Consider the following 21,016-nt stretch of genomic DNA (forward strand, 5'->3'; position numbering starts at 1 on the left):
GCCGGCCGTGTGGGTGAGGGGGATGAGAAGGACAACTCGGTGATGGCGGATTCTAGAGGTGTGCGGGGATGCGTTGCCATCCTGGGGCTATGCCGCGGCCCTGGATGGGCACCTAGGGAGGCCATCCTTCTTCTTCCAAGGTGGAAGTGGGTGGATGATAGTCCCGTGGTGAATCCCCTCAATAAGTGGCGCCTCGTGCGTCCTCGCGCTCGCTCTCAGTGTCTTCTCCCTACTCTTGGACGGCCGTGGTGGCGAGGGAGAGTGGGGTTGCAACTTCGATTCTGCGAGTGTTGGGCGATGGAGATGGGAAAATGAGGCACATCGTTCTCCTTGTGCTTCCGAAGCTGGTCTTTGCGGCGGAGTTTATCAGCAGAGGACAAGTCTTTCCGATGCTATCCATGGCCGAGGAAGGCCCTCCGCGCCCAGTTGCAAGTGTTGCCGGGGCTCCTTCTTCCATAACTGGAAGATCTTTGATCTCGGTGGGAGATTCATCACCGCCATCACCCCAAGTGGTTTCGTCACCGGTGGTGATGCTGGTGCTCGTGCCTGGAGGTCGTCGGCATCGAGTGGTGAAGATGATGGCCTTTATTGCTTTCTCTGCAATTTCTCTAGGGGCCTGCTCATAAAGTTCGAGGGCCAGTTTGTAATTCTCCTCTCTTGTGAGGTCCCTCTTGTATTTGTAAAATCACCACTTATGAAATAGATGCTTCGAGGCCCTTTTGGGCCTTTCCCTTTCAAAAAAAAAATAAGTTAGTAGTATTTCTTTTGAGATATTACTTCTTAGCGCTCATGCTACCTGCAAACGTGCACCTTCACGCGGTTAACCCCGCCGGCCACCGACGTTCGCCTCCACCTGCGCGCGACGAAGGACAGCGCGAAAAGCAGGTGCTCCGATGCCAGGGGGACAGGCCCCCATGGGCGTGATGTTCGCCTTGAGCGCGTAAATCGGTGCTTTGCCGTGTAACTGGAAGTGCACGGCAAAGCCTCAAAAGTATTTTCTTTGCCGTGGGCTTTTTCTGGGCGTTGTCGTGCTTTTTTTCTTTGTCGTGTGTTGTTTCTAGTCTTTGTCATTCCGTTTTTCTTTGCCGTGCGTTCTTTCTAGGCTTTTGCCGTGTGGTGTTTCTTTGTCGTGTGATCTTTTTTGTTTTATCGTGGTTATCTTATTTGCCATGTACAACTCTCATTTTTTTCACGGCAAAGAGTTCTTTGCTGTGCAGCAGCGCATAGTAAAGGTGCAACGCACGGCCCGATATTTTTCCGGTAGTGTGCCCGGCCCGGTCGTTCTTTCTCCTGGTACACGTACACGCACCGGCCGGTACGCGTCGTCCTTGGCGCCGGCCGGTCAGCAATTAATCCCGATCGATGCCGTGCTGCTGCTAGTTGATCCATCAAGATCGTTTAGCAAGATGATCCATCAAGATCGTTTAGCTAGCTAGTTGATCGATTCCACCAAGTTGTGTGCATGCGTGTGCTAACAGAATCCATACCAAAAGGCTAATGTACCCTCGACGTTTTGGTGATCGCTCTTGCCTCAGATTCCCCACGCTAGCAATCTCTGTATACAAAGCAGCATTTTTGAATGGCTGGGGGATTCGGTGAACATAGTGGCTTCACCAAATCCCCCTGAGATGATACTCCCTAATCCACTAAAATACCCGGCCTCGTGCAAAACAAGGCCTAAGGTGCTTGCTTGTGGATTGCACGTCTACACGTCTCTCGGCGCCGGAACGCCGGAACGTCTACACTAGCTAGCGTCTATGTCCGCGTATCGCCGGAAAGTACGCGGCGATTGAGCAGGTCGTCGATGCCGCGGTGGAGAAGATTATGAACTCGACGTCCACGCTTCCTGGGGAGGCACGTACAGCACATGCATAGCGTAGTCGCATCGCGCGCATATGATTCTTGTGAATGTAATTCTTAGAAAAAGGCTACAGGGACCCACGCCAACGGGATACAGCGAATCCGGAGCGCGGAATACCATACGGGAGGGCTTAAATAACGCGGGCATTGACGCGCCCAAATCATCTCTAGGCAGGGGAACACCTCCATCATATCAAAAGGTTACTCGCCCGACCACCGATCATGGAGGTTGAAACCGCAGCTCAGACACAGCCCCGCGAGCAGCAGCAACTGACTAGCGCCGCCGGCGCCGATGTCGCCGCTAAACCGCTCCACCGCAACCCCCGCCTGGTCCTCAGCTTCATCCTCATGGTCGTCGGCTGGGCGTGCGCGCCACTCCTCCTCCGCGACTACTTCGTCCACGGCGGGAACCGAAAGTGGCTCTCTAGCCTGCTCCAGACCGCCGGATGGCCGATCCTGATCCCGCCGCTCATCGCCTCGTACTTCTCCCGCCGCCGGCGCTCCACCACCACCACGCCGGTCTTCCTTATGTCGATCCGGCTAGGGGCAGCGTGCGTCGTGCTCGGCATCACGGTCGGCCTCGACAACTACCTCTACGCCTACGGCATGGCCTCCCTGCCCGTGTCCACCTCCTCCATCCTCATGGCCACGCAGCTCGCCTTCACGGCGGGCTTCGCGCTGCTGCTCGTGCGCCAGCGGTTCACGGCCTTCTCCGTGAACGCCGTGCTGCTGCTCAGCATCGGCGCTGCCATGCTGGGGGTGAACGGCGGAGGGGACCGCCCCGCGGGGGTGACACGGACGGAGTACTACATAGGATTCGGTATGACGCTCGGCGCTGCCGCGCTGTACGGGCTCATACTGCCCATCATAGAGCTCAGCCAGGCGGCGCACCTGGCGCGGACCGGCAGCGCCGTCACGTACACGCTGTGCATGGAGATGCAGCTCTTCATCGGGTCCTCGGCCACGGTCTTCAGCCTCATCGGCATGATCGTCAACAACGACTTCCACGTAAGTTTAATGTGTACACTCTTGCACATGTCGTTGATCCCGAGGCCAGGTGCCCCTACATACCAATTCTCACATAGTTCACGGAATCGCTCAGTTTCCTGAAACACAACGAAACTGAATGTGAGTGAGCATGCCGAGTTCTATGCATAGGCAGTACAAGTAGCAAAAACACGAGTCTTCCTCGAAAAGCTAAAATGCTAGCCGTGTAAAAGCTAGGGTGTATATGCATCGATGTTATGATTGGGAGAATATGATCAGGTAGCTACGCGTGTAGCTAGCGTAGCGCGTTTACACACGGAATGACTTTTCTGTATACAAGTCGATAGGTATGTTGTGGGATTTTCGATGAGGATGGGAGAAATTAAGAGGGAAGTGAGAATAATAGTATAAATGAGTTTATCTCTTGCATTACGTACAGACTTAAGTCAACCAAGAACATATTTGGAAAGCTACTCATATAAATTTTAGGTTCATGTGTACTTTAAAATAAATCCCCGAGTCACAGATTTATATATGGACATGTCGTGTAATTAGTCTTCTCACTATACTTTGTTAATCAAGAAACATGTAGTACTTAAATTGGTAGAGGTTAAGAATTTGGTTTTAACATATGTAAGTTAACGGGAGAGCAACCAAATGCAGGTCATCCCACGCGAAGCCCAGGAGTTCGGGCTCGGCAAGACAAGCTACTACGCGCTGCTGGTTGGTTCCACCCTCATGTACCAGTTGTTCTCCCTTGGTATGAATGGCGCAATCATCTACGGCTCGGCGCTGCTCGGCGGCGTCATCATGACCGTCCTCATCCCGGTCACGGAGGTGCTCGCCGTCCTATTCTTCCATGAGCCGTTCACTGGCATCAAAGGCATTGCCGTCGCCCTTTCGGTCTGGGGCTTCGTCTCCTACTTCTATGGCGAGATCCGGACGCATGCGGAGCAGTCTAAAAAGTCCTCAAATATAGAGGAATTAGATGGACCCGGCGATTCTAGCGTACATGCTGTCTAGCGTGCAAGTCTGCGCTGTCCAGTTTCATGTTTTAAAATTGGTGCAACAAGTTTTGTCAAGTTGCATCTTGTTTAATATGTATTGTGATGTATACTTCTTGTCCTTTTTTCACACTTGGGAAATAAGTATGCAATGTATATGACTCTCCCATCTTCATTTTGTGTCCACATCTCATTAAATTAAACTATAAGAAGAGTGAGGTATTTTGACTCTGTGCAACAATTGATGCAAAGGCCGGAGCAGTGTTTTCCTTTTCGGAAAAAAAAGATGGCGAGGTGTATGTATGCATTGGGGGCAGATGAGGATGGGGTCTACGTATGTGTCACCAAGGGGCTTGTCGTCCTGTTCTTCCAAGAGCCATTCAATGGCATCAAAGGCGTCGCCCTCGTGGTTTGGAGCTTCGCCTCCTACTTGTATGGCAAGATAGGGACCCATGCGCAGCAGTCCAACAAGCCTCCTCCAAAAATGCAGAGCAATCAGATCCTTAACTTAAACTACCACTTGTTGGGGGAGAGTTGACTCTTTTGTTAGCAAACAACGACCGTGCAACCCAGATCTGGATTTCTCAATGCTTCATAAGCAGGAGGCATCAACCCCCTCCCTGACGCCTTGCAACAGCTAGCAGTATGAAGCTCTAACAATGGCTGAGAGTCAACTCTCCCTCGGCAAGTATAGTTTATTTTGAAGAGGCTGGGATACGAAGTGATTGATCAGATCCTCATAGGGTTCTCTGAATAGTGCAGGGATATTTTTCTACGGGTTGTCATATGGATCAGTACATAAACTAGCATATCTCTTCTTCCCAAATATGGAATAGTTTGGGAAATATGTGGTCTGAAGTCTGAACAAGTGAAGAACGAAGAGGTCTTGCCCATAAACAATGGGTTGATGCCTCTTTCTTATGAAGCATTGAGAAGTCAAAATATGTGTTGCCGGGTCGTTGTTTGCTGGCTACCAAACGTTAACTCTCCCTCGGCAAGTAGTAGTAGTAGCTAGTAGTTGAAGTTTGCACACACAATCCGTCCAAACGTCCGCCTGTCCCTTCATAGATAGAACAGATCCCTATGTACTAGACCATGGGGCTAAGTTTGATACAGCTGGAACGACGACTACAAAGTTCAGCGGCCGGCGATGGCGCCAGCGGCGGACAAACGGCGACAGGGCCGCACAGTGGTGCGCACATGTGCTGGGTGTGAGCAGATGTAGGTAGCAACTAGCAAGTAAGCTTCCATGCATGTTACAAGACCTGGAGGAGCCATTGATGGTCGCGCCACCGGCCGCATGTGTTGTATCTTGTGCTGTCACCACCGGTATCTGCTCTGGCCGTTGCTTCTAGCCGTGATGTGTGTTGCGCCGCTGGCCGCCGCCGTGTTATGTGTGTATCAGGCGGGCGTGTAAGTGCCGATCGGCCATGCTTTTGTGTTGTACGTGCGATCTAAATCAGAGGTCAAGGATGGGCGGATGCCCCGATACACAAAGCAGACGCATGTATAATATGTTGTCTTTAAGTTAAAATTAGGAAACATGTCCGTGCGTTGCAACGTAAGTGTAAAAAATAAACTTTTGCTTAATAGAGACGTTGACACAACTCAAATGTTGCCCAAAGCCGATCTACCAATGATCTCTACTAAGAGACAGGAGAATTATCTTTGAAATTCTAGTTGAAACAGAGTAGTAGACATTAATAGTGCATACAATTTTCAATACAGATTTCAGTTCAGCAGAAATTTACCATTAACCCAATCCAAAAACTCTGAAGAAATTTGAGCCCTGACAAGTAAAATACTAATCAAATCTTTTGACAAAATTCTGAATGGCACATTAAAAAATATACTGCCCTGGTGCATACCACTATGTCACGTATGCCAATTTACGGCACTTTGCTGCTGGCATTTTTCCAATGTGCCGTTAATGGTAGGTTTAGGCGGCATATTTTAATTAGTGCCACTAATGGTTACCTAATTACCGGCGTTTTAAAAGAAATGCCACTAAAGCTGGGCAAGCACAGGCATAACTGAAAGTGCCGCTAAAATTTTGGTGATTAGCGGCATTCTCTGAAGTGCCGCCAAAGTTTTGGTGATTAACGGCAGTATCAAGTGCCGGCATAGCTAGAAATTAGCGGCAGTATCTAAAGTGCCGGCAAAGATTAGGATGATTAGCGGCACTTTGTTGGATGCCGCCAAAGTTCTATGTTAATTTATTGCAGAGTTTCAGAAAAGCCTTAGAGTGCTTAACTGAAAGAGAAGATCTGCCTTCGTTCATCAATTTTTCCTGCTCCCACTCCTCCGTCGTCCGTCGTCCGCCCCCAAACCCCGTTCGCCCCCACCGCTGGTCCTCCGCCGACCGCGGGAGGGAAGGGAGGCGGCGTGCCCGTCCACCACCACCGCGGGTCCTCCGCCGTCCGCGTCACGCTCGCCGCCCCCCGTCTTCTGGGCCACTACTCCATCGTCTTCCGGACGTGGGTGGCCGGGGCAGTCAAATGGATATGGTCTGCGCCACCTTCTCCGCCGATGTCGTGGCCGCTCATTCTGGCCATCTCGCCCACCGCCAAGCACTGACTGGCTGCGCCTTTCTCCCCCGTCTCGTACATACGGCAGCGAATCGTCGATCCCGACACCCCGCGCTGCATGTGCTAATCCTAGCCACATCTGCCTTCGATGCGACGGCGGCATGGACGTGGGTGGCTGCTGCGGTGGGACTGGTGCTCCTCGTGCGGTGGTGCCGCTCCAATGGTGCTGCCGTGGTGCGGCTCCGGTGGTGCTGGCGTGGCCTCCCGGGGCGGCTTCAGCAGCGGCGTCTACACTCTACACCGTCATCGACTCGTCGCCCGCGTGGAGATAGGGAACTCATCCCCGAGCTGCAGGTAATGAACTCGACCCGCCCACATATCCCCTTCTTCCTTTCTCCAGGTAAACTTATTGCTGTGTTTGATTAAACTGAATGGTCGTTAGGCTACTTGTACACAATGTGTTTGTGGTATTGCCTAAATGCCCAACTCAAGCGCTGAAGTGGGGAAAATTCTTTGGATGCCCAACTCGAGCTGAGAAATGCTTCCACATCTGCATATTTGGATGATTGAACTATCTACGGTTTTGTGAATAGAGCTTTTGAAACAATGTTGTCATGGCTGGTACGTTTCATACTCACAATCTGTTGAGAATACGTTATCTTTTGTTATGTTGTGGCATGCTCCGTTACTACTCTTATTAGATTTTTGTTGATGTACGTTGTAACCTAAGGACAAATGTGCCTTTTGTATGCAGATTGCTTGCATCGTCATCTATATACATGTTTTTATCTTATTACCTTGCTTCTTATGTTCAGTAAAGTTACTTGCCGGTTTTTCCTCTTGTTCCTTATACAGCCAGATATTTGGTCTCCACTTAGTAAAATTTGTTTCCAATTTTTTTTCTTATGGTGTGGTATTAACCCTTTTATACAACTACAGGGATTAAAGTTCTAGCGATATAGATAGAAATGTTGCTCAAGATGCTCGAAGGAATTCATAACAATCAAGTTCACAAGGATTCAACTCCAGCAGATACTGTAAGCTCACATGCCTGTCTAGAGAACTTTACCCTTCAATTTTGGGACTTCGGCAGTGTAAGTTCGTATCCATTTTCCTGATGTCAAGTTTTGTATTAGCTTAGATTTTTCGTAGTTGAATATGTAACAGGTTCTAACTTGTGCCAACGATTATTATTTGCTTGCTGTTGTGGAAACAAACGTTTATTTAGGCCCTTCTAACCCCCAAGACGCATTTTTATTGTGTCTTGTTCTTTCCTATACAGAGTATAATATAGGTACCCACTCTCTGGTAACTGCAAATGTATGCCTGACAGCTGTTAATCCCCCATATAATTTATATGATATACTCCCATAGTAGAAATTATGTGCATAACGATTTGTAAGGTAAAAGGGAAATTGGTTCTCACATGTTTTGGTAGTTTGAGGGTTAAACAATGCTTTTCGTTACAATTCTGGTTTTGTGCTAGTATCTCCATTACTATGTTTGTATTCAGCTAATTGTTGATGGTTGTTGTATGCATATTGATATGTCGTATAAGATATATATGATGTTTAGGTAAGATGTCGGGTTTCTCTTCTTTTTCCTTTATGAGCTTTGCGATACTCTGGTTGTATTTGCATCTAGGCTTTGGTTGTTTGAGGTTCTTAGGCTAGTATATGTATGTACTAAGGTTAATCCTTTCCTGTACAAGTACGTTTCTAAATGTTACTCTGAGTCTCTTATTCTAGCAGAGTACCAACCTGATCACTTTGTGAATACATCTATTCCTGGCATGTCCATCTCCACTGATCCCTGCCAAACTGAGACATCAAATTCGAATTTCAGCAACAACGGAAACATGTTAGTGCTCAGAGTACTAGATGTACTTGATTATCTAGGTTCAGATTATTAGGAGAAGAGTGAGAGCCCAAGGAACCATGAGTTTGGCAAAATGTCTGAATTAGTTGATGCACCTTTGTTTAAGAGTAATAGTACAGTGCTTAACATCTGAACTTTGTGGTTCCTAACAAAGCCGGTAGGACTTTTCTTAGCGAGTTTATCAAACTAATTCCACATTATTTATGGCTGGAGTTACTTTCTAATTTTTTTTAACTTATCAGTCACCTCACCTTTTTTTCCTTATTGCTCAAAAACCAAGCATAGGAAGCCATTTTTAATGCAGACAAATACTCTCTCCGTTCTCTTTTATAAGACGTTTTAGCTCTTTTATAGATTCGCTCACTTTAGTTTGTATCTAGTCTATTTTTAATGTGTAGGTTTTGGTTCATATCTAGTCCACTTTAAAATATCTTAATTGTCTTATATTAATGAACAGAGGGAGTAGGTAACAGTGAAACAGAGATACTGTTTCGGCGTCAATATAGCACATTCACACTAAAAAGTTTAAACTGTCAAATTGTTTCTTTATTTCTGTATGCGTCTTATCTATACCCCAATTTTCGAAATAGAAGTATTTGCCTCTTTCCCAGTTTCAAATTATATATGATAGCCCTGGTGATAATGTATATAAGATTATAAGGTGCCCCCATATTCGAAATTGGAGCTTTCTAATCTTTGACTATCAATCTTTCTGACAATATATATGACTGTTGACAGTAAAGTGGCACTAATGTCTCAAACTTGAAAGTAGCTTATATGTTCGTACTGTTTTAGTTATGTGTATATATATGGTGAAACAAACTAATGGTAAACACACTGTTTTAGAGACCATGCCAAACGAACCGTGCTAATTACTGATTGCACCGTTTCCTAATTTGCTTAAAATATGGAAACAAACTTAGGATGATATGTGGGGCTGGGGGGAAGTGGTATTTCCTTGTCATATTCCTGGTTCTGCTTTATCCAAGTATTCTGCTGTATTTGTTTATGCTAGTATCAACATTATACCATTATTATGTCCTACTATTTGGGTGGAGATTTTTGGCTCTTGGGCTCGAGTGACCTACTATTTGAACATTTATGAGTTTCAAAAGACACTTTCCGCTACTGTTTGTGCTACATTATATTCCGTGTTGCTATTGTTTACTCCGATTCAGGCACTAGGAATGAATATTGCATTCATTCGAGCATAATAGTTCACCATGTTACCCTTCCCGTCCTACTTTTATGTTAAGAGTTATCTCAACAGTATATTTCGTTTACTTGTTACCCTTCGTGTTGCTATTTCGCTTATTTTATTTTCTTCTGTGATATTAAGGTGTACAGCTGACAGCAACCCACGGTGGTGTTGCACATATATTCTTGAGGCATCTGATCCCTTATTTGTGGAAATTGGGAAGTCTTTTATTGAAGAACAAATCAAAGGTAGGATGTCTTACTTAAAACTGAACTCCAATATTATGATGCATGGTATTTTGATCGAGACCTACAGTAAATAGTGTTTGAGAATTATTATCATGAACATTGGCTGCCTAAAATATGGTCTTAGTTTGACCTCGCTTCTGAAGAGTTTTTGATATACGATTTCTGAAAAGCATTCGAGTATCCATCTGCTGCTTCTCCAGACTTCATAGTTTGTTGGGCATATTTTGACGATTTGTGTGGTAGGATATCCTGGGATTGGTGTGGTAGCAAAGAATATCAGTTGATTGCCTTTGCTTTGAAAGAGCATGAAAGGAATGCTTTTTTCTTCATCTATATGTTTGTGTTGCCGTCTCATCTAGATGCTACTCATGCATAATTATTTGAATCTGGTTCATGTTTATTTTGTGGTTGTAGTTCTTAACTATCGAAAAACTTTGTTGGTATTTTGTGGTATGCCTTTGGCATGCTCTCGAATTTTTTTTCCATGATACTTTCTGAGGTATGTTTTTGTTTGCTTCTGGTAACTGTCCTTTTATCTTCAGGTCTGTACTTCTAAAATGATATTGAGTGACCGAGGTTGATTTCGAAGATTATGTCTCTAGGCCCGGATAAAATCAGCATGTTATGTGATTGTCTGGATATGTTTGATTGAAGATTCTCTAAGTTAGATTGTCTGGATATGTCATCGTGTCTTGCAACGATGAGATCATGTTGAGATTTGCCTTTATAGTGTACTGCTGGATATGTTGGTTGCAGACCATGTTCAGATTTTCCTTTATAGTGTACTATTGCATCTGTTGGATTTGCAGGTAACTGCTGCTGGAACATGTTCAGATTTTCCTTTATTTGTGCTGCTGGAACATGTTGCTTGCAGAACATGTTGGTAGTTGCCATTGCAGTGTATTATTTGTTGCAGAACATGTTGTAATATTCTGGAACATATTGCTTGCATAATTGTCATTAGTTGGAAACTGTTTGCTGCAGAAATGTGCCTCTAGGTCCATTTGGAAGCACTAGATTCTGCCTTGATTTCTATTTGCTGGCATTTATAAAAATGCCTTGGTTACAAATTCCTGGCACTTTTTAAAGTGCCTGAAAAGGAAATAGTGGCAGATTCAAAAATAGCATGCATTTGTATTTACTGGCACTTTAAATATGTGCCAACAAAATTCTATGGCGGCACATCAGAAAATGCCAGAAAAAGATTTAGCGACACTTTTTTAGATGCCAGTAACAGGAATGCCGGCACTTCTGTAGATGCCAGAATAAGATTTGGCGGCACTTTTTTAGATGCCAGTAATAGAAATGCTGGCACTTTTACAGATGCCAGGAATATTTTTAGCAGCATTTTTGAAAAAGTGCCGGCAAAGGTTTTCTACGACATTAGTAAATGCAGCACTTTTTTTTATGCCTTGAAAAATCTTTGCCGGTACTTTTGATGCCTTTGCTGGCACTTTTTAATGCCTGCAGTCCAGGTACGTGGTGTAGTGTACAAAAAAATCTTTATTTGTACCTGTTCATGTAGAAGGCCTTACGTGTTGTGGTGTGGTGTGTACGTTCAGGTTGAGAAACATCAAAATAAAGAGAAATTGGAAGCAAACTCGCAGCACAAGAAAAATAACCATACGATATCTCGTTGAACGCCAAGAATCGATGAAGATAGCAGGATTCCACAGAAGTGGGCGTCGGGAGAGGCATTGATGTGGGTACAGACTTTTACTTGTCAAACAAACTTATCAGGTGGCTTGAAGCATTAGCTACAATCTCTACACTACAGTACGTCGTAGCAGCTAAGATGCGCGCTTGGTTTGAATCTCTACAGAGAGCATGTCTATGTACAAGATCCCTGCGAGGCTCATTTCCCCCCGCGTGATCCAAAAAAAAAATGATCTGTGGAGTTGCTCCAGCTTTTGGTACAAATACATGTAGTTACTCCAGCTTTTGTTACAAATACGTGGATTTGGTTCCGCAGAACACAAAAACATGGATTGGTTATTTATTTACGTCCCACTACCACCGATAAGTGATCAAAATGTTACGCACGTTTTATCTTTCTCCCCTCCTCTCTCGGGTTTGTTTCCCAATGTCCAGATTCTTCCCTGATTTGACTTCACCGCAGCGTGATTCACACCTGCCGCCACCAAATCGAAGCCACCGGCAAACGAATCAACTTACCTCCATCTGGAGTCAAACTTGTCTAAATCATTCTTGCTGCCGCGCAAATCGAGTTGTAGCTTGTTGCCGCCGCCGCCATAAACTTGTGTGGCCGCCTCAACTGGGTGAGGCGGATTTGCGCGGCGGTGAGAACGAATCGGACAAGTTTGACTTCGGCTAAAGGTACGTCGACTCGTTCGCCGGAGTCCACGATCCAGTGGCGATGAATGTAAATCGCGTTACGATAAAGTCAAATAATTAGCAGTCGGATGTAAACAGGCCGCTCCATGTTTTCATGTTTGTGTACCAAAAGCTAGAGCAGCTTACGCTTAACTTTTCCAATCCGTCTCCTCTCTTAAGTGTGTAACGGATGCATAATTCTACTAATATCTAAATATGGATCTGAAAACTGGTTCAAGATTTCTAATTACCCGGTGTTTGGAAACGTCACGGCAGTGCCGGGTGGTTCAGCGCCGACCGCCATAGCCATCCTCACCGTCATGGCCAGGCCAACTCCACCGCCAGGAAATACTTCACCACAGGCTGAGATGGACTTCCAGCCAAAGATTTAAGCGATCACGCGGTGCGTCCCAGACATAACGAGGTGTGCTCTGCATTTTTATATTTCACGAAGTCAACTTCATGTATTTGTGCCAAAAGCTGGAGCAGCTCCAACTTCTCAGAACCGTGGAGCTAAGGGGGGACACCGAAGCACACCCCTTCCCCCGTCCCCCTCTCTCTCTCGTCTACAGTACCCGCAGGTCTCCTCGTCAAAGCCGGGCCGATCTGAAGCTCATTTCGCCGGCGCCGCCGGTGGAGATGGGTGGAGGAGAGATGCCGGAGTAGTTAGTTTAGCTAGTATTAGCGGCAGGTTGCCGGTAGGGGGCCTTTTGCTCAGTAGTGGAGGCGGAGATCAAGATCTGGCCGCCTGGATCTTGATTGTTCTAGGGCCCTACCTCCTTCTTCTTCTACTCTGGCGGTCGGAGGGGAGAGGGAAGGAAGGGGCTGCTGCTTCCTTCAATAATGAAGCGGCGGAGTACCTCTTGAAGAAGTGCGGAAGCGGCGGGTGACGTCCTTTCCTGGCCGGCCTCGGCGGCGAAGGGGAAAGGGTGTGCCTGTTGCTGACAAGCGTCGTCGTCAAGCTCCTGGCCGGCCGTGGAGGCGAGGAGGAGCTCGCACAAGACGGCGACGATTCTTCTGCATCATCCAGGAGGTCTTACCTGTTCTGGTTTCGACTGGTGGTGACTGGCCATCGGATTGGTTTCCCCCTGGCCTGCCGTGGTGGTGAGGAATGAGAAGCCACTGATTCATCGTCGATCGCCTATCGGAGCCAGTCGCTGCCAAGTGGTGCTATCGTTTGGCTGCTGCAACTGTGCTTCACAAGCGTCGGGCGCCGCCGCTATTCGTGGCTGTTTTTGCCACCTGCAAATCTAGTGATGGGCTCGCCATGAGCTCTTCTTCTTCCGCTTCGCCTGGACGACGCTGCTGTGCGCCAGTGCCCATGCGGAAGCCCTTTGATCTCAGCTCGGGTCTCATAGTTGATACCACCCCAAGTGGCTTGTTCCCCGGCGGTGGCGTCGACTCCCGAGTTGCCAGATCTCATGGTTTCGGTGGAGAAGACACAGGACTTGATTGCTTTTTTATTTTTAGTCCTAGGGTCTTTTCTGTAAAAGTCGCGGCCTTATCTGTAACTCACCAGCTTGTTAGGGGCCTCGATGTAAGTTGTAACCCACCGATGGATTAATTAAGCAGCCTCTGGGACCTTCGGGTCCTTCTTTGTTCAAAAAAAAAAGTAGAGGCCGAGCTGACGGATCGAGACGTCACCGGAGGAGCGACAACCTCGACAGTCTGCACCATGGACATTCTTCTCCAGAACCTTACCTGCAGCCTTCCCACGCTTCGCCGCAGCCACCAGGAACCAGAACCACTCCATCCTAACTACCATCGGACAACAATGAGACCCTGATGCATCAGCAGCCTCGGAGAGCATCTCATCTCATCATCGGCAGCCACCGCGAGTGGCTCCGCCATCAAACACAACTGCGTCATCTTCAAGGTGTACGTTGGCTATGGCCCTGGCATATGCATCAAGAGCCGCAGCGGCGGGCACCGTCTCCTTCTCGTAGCTACCGAATCTCCCTACTGCGCGCAAAGCCGAGTACTATGAGGACTTTCAGCTCCAGGCAGCTGTCATGATGACAAGTTGACAACCGTTTTTGCGAACGAGATCGCTGCCGGGATCTGCTGCACGATTGGCGAGCGATCTCTTTCCTTCTTCTTCCCTCGCCTGGAAGTATAATTCTCAAATCTTCTTTGATTATCTCCTATGCATGCACCGAATTTTTTTCCATCTCAAACACCCAAATTCGAGGCACTACTTGACATGGCTGGTCAGCTGGTGTTCCTTCCCGGCACCAGCACCGGCCTGAACTAGTTGATCTCTCTCTCTCTTCAGGGTCTCTCTCGAAGCCTCGTTCTCTGATCTCCTCCACAGCATTCCCGGGCCGGACCGGACCTCTTTCCGCCGGCGACGCCGCGCGGCAAGGGCAAAGGGATGGCGCCGGTTATAGTATTAGGCTTAGTATTTGTCTAGTTGTTGTGTTTTCCCTTGTGGAGTTTGGCAAGATGCCGTGTGGAAGCTCTCTTGGCGTCTGCGAGCGGCGCCGGAGTGAGGCAAGGTCCTTCTCCTTGCTGGCGTCCATGGAGGACGATGGTGAGGCGCGGATCTGGCCGGGGCTTCTTAAATAAGCTTGTGGCTCTTGGTGGATTTTGTGTCCATGGCCAAGGACTGGAGATCTCGTTCTCTGCTCGTCAAGGGGACGGGGAAGATGGGGATTTCCTTTCTTTTGCTGCTGGACGCATGGATCTGCAGCAGGGGAGCTTGGAAGCTGCTCCCGGGAGTGAAAGTTCGGCTGCTATTCTTCCGCAGCCGCTCAAGGAGGTCGGCAGGCGACCACTCCCTCCCCTTCTGTTGGTTTCGGTTCTGTTCGGCCGACGATTGAAGGCGAAGATCAACAACCTCCAGGCTGCTATGCCGATGCGGAGGCCCCTTTGTTGCAGCTCAGTTGGCTCCTCGGAGCCTCATCCCAAGTGGTACAGCCTCCCGGCGGCGAGGATCTTTGCCGCGGCTCGCGACATGGCGATGCGGTGGTGACGGAGCCGGACCCGATGGCTTTTCCTGTTCATCTTTCGGGGTCCATAGTGCAAATAGTTTGGATCTGGTTGTAATTTCATTTTTCCTTGTGGTCCTCTTTGTAAACTTGCCACCGATCAATGAAAGCTTCTAGGTCCCTCCGGGACCATCCCCTGTTCAAAAAAAAAAAAGCACCAGCACCGGCCTCGCGACCATCTCGGGCGTCTTGTTGTTGAGCGGTGTATCCTGTTGATGGAGTCCCCAACGAGTGGCGGCGATGGGAAGAGCTCCCCTTCCGTATCTCCGATTTGAGACCTCGAAATAGTTGAAGGAGGTACCGCCGGCGAGGTCCGAGCCACGCGTGTTGCAATATCGAATCCGGAGCGATGCAACGACGGACAGAGACCGATCGGGGGCGCACACGATCGACGAACGTGTACTTTTTTTCGGACCTCCCGCGACTCGCCAGATCAAATTGCTTGATGGATACTGGAGGCTTCATCGAGGTGTATATATGAGCCTTTATTACAAGGACATGTCTAGGGGGCGGTCACGTGCTTGTTGGTCAATTTGAGCGATCATTATAAAATGGAAAGTGCATGTTAGGAGCATCTGGCACACCCTACTAAATAGGAAATTTCTGTCTATCCCTCACACAAACGGAAAGTTGTATCCAGCTCTCAAAGAAATAGTAGGCTAGCTAATATCCCGTGTTGTTATTCAAAAAACTGTAACTCTTAAACCGTGCAGCGAAATTACAATCTGTTTTCACTTCTAGAATTCTCACGACGAGAGCTTCGAAAGTAGACCATATTTTCATATGTTTCGAAGGATTTTCTTAACAAGAAACTTTAATGCGCGACTGAGCAACTTTGTTGTGCAGCAAAACAACTTTAGCGTGCGGCAAAACAACTTTTGGAGTGCAAGGAAAACTATCCTTCGCCACTATCTTTGCAGCAAGTTGCATACCGTTGCAGCGAAGTTGCCTACTGATGCAGCGAAGTTGCCTACATCGCAACGAAGTTTCCTACTGTAATAGCAAAGTTGCCTATATCATAAAAGAATTTCTCATTTTTCTGCATAACTTTGCCAACAAATGCAAAATTCTTTTCCATCAAACCTCGTCAACATATCCAACATTAAGTAAATTCATATGTAGCAATAAACTAAAAGTCATTTTTAATATATCTTCGCCAACAAATCCAAAAATATTTTCCAACAAAACTCGCCAACGTATCCAACATTATGAAAATTTGTATGTAGCATAAAAGAATTTCTATTTTTCAGCATAACTTTGCCAACAAATCCAAAAATCTTTTACAACAAAGCTAGCCAATGTATCCAACATTACGAAAAATCATATGTAGCATTAAAAAATTATTTTCATCAAAGATCAGTTGTACTACTTCTGTTCATAAATAGATATCTTAGATTTGTATAAATTTAGATATATTTTTACTAGATATATTTAAATTCATACAAGTCTAAGACATTTATTTATGAATCGGAATGAGAAGTAAAATTTGAAGAACACTACAAACTGCTGCACCATAGGAAGTAACAGGAACAACTAGCTAGCTAGCTAGGTGGCGAAGAAAAAAACTACTAAAAAAAACTAGCTCGCTGATTCCATTCATGCATGCGCAAACTAATTTCATACATGCATTAACTAAGCACATGCAAGCGCCTAGGTAGACACAGCGACGGATCCTCGCTTGCAGGCCGCTGCGCGCCTGCGCCCCAGACAATAAAGTATGGCCCGTAAAGTATAGATGCGACGTGGGTTGAATGACGCGCGAGATGGGCCGGTGGTTTATCAGAGCGACGGGTGACGAAAACCGGCTGTATGTAGTGACCTCTTAGAGCAAGTATAATAAGTCCTAGTCAGCTGGCTATAAGGATTAAAATAATATATTCATGCTTAGTTGGAGGAGAGAGAGGAGGAGAGAGAAGAGGAGTGGGCTCTCATGCAAGAGCCAGCTCTAGCACGTGCTCCTAGGCACTTTGAGAGAGTGAAATGTGGGCCATCCATTGATAAAGTAGTACATGATTATAGCTCAGTATTATACATGTTGGCTCTATGTTAGCTACAAATGACATGGCACATGGCTTATAGCCAGCAGCTGACTATATTATTAAACTTGCTCTTAGGGTGCGTGTGTATGTGTGCTAGTTTCTAGATTAATTTTTTAAACAGAACGCTTTGCAGCCCAGCTTAAAATTAATTAAGCCACTTACGACATAAGTACAAGAGTGCTGAAACACCTTACAGAAACGGAACAGGTAAAAGAAAAAGGACAGGTCTAGAGCTAAGCAAGGAAGAACAGGGAAGCTAGCCAGAGCTCTGCTGCCAACGATCTTCACGACGTCGCTAAGGAACTGTTCCAGACGGAGAAAGCCACCTGTTTCCAAGACAGGACGAACTGGAGTTGCACAGGAGTAACACCGATCCAGGGTTCGAGACGAAGGAGCAGCCCGCACGCAGGAAGGGGAAGAAGAGCCGGGCCTTGACGTCTCTCATGCCAGGATTGCTTTCGGAGGGGAACCCTATCCCCTCGCCCAGGCTCGTGGGCACCGGACCATCGGCAAGCATCACCGCCATGAGCACCACGCCAAGGAACCACCAAAAAGGATGCCTGCAAAGACGAACCGAAGAACTTCCTCAGGGGCCAAGAACCAGCACCACACCAAACGCCGCCGAGCAACACACGACCAACTCGCCAAACACACGGAGCACCTCTTCCAAAGGCAACGGCTTCAAGAAGCTCACAGCACCGAGGTGCCGCTGCTGCCCGGCCCGGGGGACCTAGGGTTTTCACCCGGGACGCTACCTGTTGATGGAGACCCCCACAACGCCTCCAGGGAGGACCACGGCGCCCGTAGGCGTCGCCGTCGTCGGGCTGGACAAGCCAGCCAGGGCTTTCGCCCAGTTCCACAGGTGGGCGGAGCCCATGCGCGATGGAACCCCAGCAACAGATCGGGCGGCCGGAGACCGACCCCACCCAGATCTGGCGGAGAGATAGCGGCGGAGAGGAGATCAAGCTGCCGGCCTCCAGATCTGACGCTAGGGCGCTGAAGGCACCCGGACGACCCCACCCATTCGCTCGCCGCCCCTGCGGCCAAGCAGAGGGTACAGCACCCACGAGCGCCGCCCGCCGTCGAGCCAGCCTCGCTGCCACCTCCCAGGGCCGCCGCCCTGGAGCCCGTGGCCCCCACCGGGAAAGCACCGGAAGGCGCCACCCCCGGACCACGGCCACTCCGCAGAAGCAGCGTGGAGCGAAGGAGGCCACCCAACGTCATCGCCGGCGGCCGGCGAGCCCGGCGCGGAGGTCCTCCACCTATCACCGCGCGGGGAGCCGAGGACCCGGATCCCCGCCGCCCCTTCACCGGCGCAGCGGGCTTCGCCCGGTAGCGCCTCTGGGGGCGACGAGGCGGGGGGAGGAGGGAGAGGGAAGGGGCGGCAGCGATCTAGGGTTACTCTCCCCTGGTCGCCTGGAGGGGGCGACGGGAGGAGAGTGTTTAAGCTCTTCTTCTTCAAGTACCATAGGCCGAGGATAGATTTGTAACCCTAGTCATCGTAACTCACTCGTCTATCACATTATTTGCAACGGTAAAGTTACAGCCAAAAATATTTGGTCAATACTTTGAATGTATTGGCAAGATGATACTTTGGTGGACACAAGTAGCAACAATCATTATTTTATGGCATTAGTAATTTTGCCACAAACCACTACACTTGTGGCATTAACTTATGACAACAAACATTCCACTCATGGTGACAAATAGTTATCACGGCAGGCAAAATGTTTGTAGCGAGAAGGTACACAAAAACACTCTATTTCAGCATCACTTAATGGATCACTACAAGTTAACATTTGCCAAACAACAAAATTACATTAGTTTCAGCACAACCACTAGGAGCAATGGACAGATAAGAAGCACAAAATAACCCACATGTTATATGTACAGGAAATCCTTCACCCTGTTAACGTTGGCTACTGGTTGTTTTAGAGGGCTTGAAGCTGTGTCAGTCAGATCATCAATGGGCTCATCCCCCAGACCAGCATCTCCAGATGTACGTTTATGAGACTGGTTAGCAGTGCTATCTTTTGGCCTCCACTTACGTTGTACGCTCGATAGCATCTCCCCGTCCCATACGACCACCACCCGTACGTCCACCACCACGGCCGCCACGCTGGCCGTTGCCCCTTTCATCACCGCTTGCTCGCGCAGGGTTGCGAGCTCGCGCACCCGGCGTTCCAGGCTGCCAGTACTGCTCCTCGGAGACCATCCAAGAGCCAAACTGCAGGAAAGTATGTCCCATTAAGCCACAGAAATTACAGTACTTTGGGAGCTTTTCGTACTACTTAACTTTCAAAAACATTTCTTTCCTGACCTTTGCGCAAGAGGAACAAAACGAGCCAGGGGCTGGTTTGAATTCAGCTTCACCCTAGCGCGGTGAAAATCGCCCAACCTTCTTTGAACAGCCGCAAGCTCGACAGCGATCACCTCTCCGAACTAGTTGCGTCAGTACTTAAGAACACTGGCGGCATATATCGTTTAACAAGTACTACTAGAAAACATCTAGAGCCATATCGTTTAACAACAATCACCCTCCTAGCCATCTAAAACCTAATGTTGGTTCAGAAACACCATTAATATTACTAACACACGAGGAAATAAGTACAGTAGGTATCCATGGCATCGTGAAACACATATAACTGAAACTGGTCATGCGTGAGACAGTCACTCGAAAGATGTAACTAACATCAGTTGCACAATGCAACACTTATTTATCCGTGGTACGGAAGATTACGTAGCTGAAATGGAATTACTCGCGCTCTATGCCGAGAGGAGCTGCTCACGGCGAGCCTTGTTGAGCGCTAGGAGCTTGTCTCTTGGGGGCAGGGTCTCCTTGACCACATCGACGGCGAGGATCCGGTCGAACCCCGCTTTCATAAGAGGAAGCTCCTCTTCGGTGACGACACTGGCGCCGGACACCTCCTCGATGATTGGCAACCAGTGCGCGTACCACCCGACGATAACGTCAAGGTATCCGAAGGCGTCGCCCCCAAAGAACATCTTCCCCTCCAGGGCCTTCTCCAGAGTTTTCAGACACTGCTGGGCCTCGTGCACCACCTTGCTCTGTGCTTCGCCGGTCGCCGTGAATACCGGGTAGATGGCGGCATTACACTAGACAAATCCAGACCAATCCTCACATTAGAGCAACTGTGGTGCCTACCTAACTACTACTAAGTACTACTAAATCTAGGAGCGCTTTACATAAAAGAAGAGCATATTGTACCTTCTCGTCGGCATACTTGGCCCAGAACCTCGCCTGAGCTCGCTCGTAGGGGTCAGCCGGCATGATCGGGTAGCCATCCTTCCACACCTCGTCAATGTACTCGACGATGATGGCGGACTCGGCGATCGGCTTGCCGTCGTGGAGCAGCACCGGAACCTTCTTGGTCACCGGGTTGTGGCGGAGCAGCGCGTTGCTCTTGTTGGCGAGGTCCTCGTCGATGTACTCGTACGTGACACCCTTCAGCCGGAGCGCCCACTCCACCCGGATGACCATCGGGCTCGCCCACATACCAAACACCTTCACGCCCTTCTCAGCCATTGTTGAAGCTTCGTGCTGCTAGCTGCTGCAAGAGACCAGGGAGACGTCGATGCCTCTTTTTTGAAGCGTAAACAAGTCCAGATCTGGGTTGCCGGGTCATTGTTGGCTACCAAGTAGTCAACGCTCCATCGGAAAAAAAAAATTAGTTTAATGATATGTGGACACAATGTGATGGATGGGATCTTCAGAGGGTTATCTGAGTGTCACAAGTGGATCAATACATAAACTACGATATGTGAACTTCCCAAATATCCCCACTAAAAAGAACTTCGCAAATAGTTTGGAATATGTGGTCTGCATTCCGAAGAAGTGAAGTGTACAAAGATATTGTACAAGACAGAGTGGACGAGTCAAATGGTTAATTCTGCAAACAAAATTTGGGACGAACTCTGCAATCCTTACA

The 21,016-nt window shown here is 48.1% G+C and overlaps 2 protein-coding genes and 1 long non-coding RNA gene across 4 annotated transcripts; 2 read left to right on the plus strand and 1 right to left on the minus strand.

Annotated features, from left to right (window-relative positions):
- Positions 1 to 2,040: 2,040 nt before the first annotated feature.
- Positions 2,041 to 4,026, plus strand: LOC124657911 (purine permease 3-like). The gene is made up of 2 exons (XM_047196388.1): positions 2,041 to 2,868; positions 3,511 to 4,026. The coding sequence occupies exons 1-2, from the start codon at positions 2,083 to 2,085 to the stop codon at positions 3,868 to 3,870; spliced, it is 1,146 nt and encodes a 381-aa protein (XP_047052344.1). The 5' UTR covers positions 2,041 to 2,082; the 3' UTR covers positions 3,871 to 4,026.
- Positions 4,027 to 6,853: 2,827 nt separating this feature from the next.
- On the plus strand, positions 6,854 to 10,352 carry LOC124654988. 2 transcript variants are annotated; one of them, XR_006988538.1, is made up of 4 exons: positions 6,854 to 7,000; positions 7,319 to 7,416; positions 9,597 to 9,703; positions 10,246 to 10,352. It is a non-coding gene; the product is annotated as an uncharacterized LOC124654988 (long non-coding RNA). The 2 variants fall into 2 exon arrangements; XR_006988539.1 differs by having other exon boundaries at positions 9,605 to 9,703.
- A 9,337-nt stretch (positions 10,353 to 19,689) lies between these two features.
- Positions 19,690 to 20,627, minus strand: LOC124655456 (glutathione transferase GST 23-like). Its single transcript, XM_047194348.1, has 2 exons — positions 20,296 to 20,627; positions 19,690 to 20,183 (listed from the first exon to the last, which is right to left on the minus strand). The coding sequence occupies exons 1-2, from the start codon at positions 20,611 to 20,613 to the stop codon at positions 19,833 to 19,835; spliced, it is 669 nt and encodes a 222-aa protein (XP_047050304.1). The 5' UTR covers positions 20,614 to 20,627; the 3' UTR covers positions 19,690 to 19,832.
- Positions 20,628 to 21,016: the final 389 nt, after the last annotated feature.

This window comes from Lolium rigidum, chromosome 5, assembly GCF_022539505.1.
Source record: "Lolium rigidum isolate FL_2022 chromosome 5, APGP_CSIRO_Lrig_0.1, whole genome shotgun sequence".
Classification (NCBI taxonomy): domain Eukaryota; kingdom Viridiplantae; phylum Streptophyta; class Magnoliopsida; order Poales; family Poaceae; genus Lolium; species Lolium rigidum.

What these genes read in the sequence shown, in the direction of transcription:
- LOC124657911 (XM_047196388.1), top strand. Translation starts at nt 2,083, where the DNA reads ATGGAGGTTGAAACCGCAGCTCAGACACAGCCCCGCGAGCAGCAGCAA. An exon ending in TCGTCAACAACGACTTCCAC is followed by an intron (nt 2,869 to 3,510) that starts GTAAGTTTAATG and finishes AACCAAATGCAG; the next exon opens with GTCATCCCACGCGAAGCCCA.
- LOC124655456 (XM_047194348.1), bottom strand. Translation starts at nt 20,613, where the DNA reads ATGGCTGAGAAGGGCGTGAAGGTGTTTGGTATGTGGGCGAGCCCGATG. An exon ending in CCAAGTATGCCGACGAGAAG is followed by an intron (nt 20,184 to 20,295) that starts GTACAATATGCT and finishes GGATTTGTCTAG; the next exon opens with TGTAATGCCGCCATCTACCC.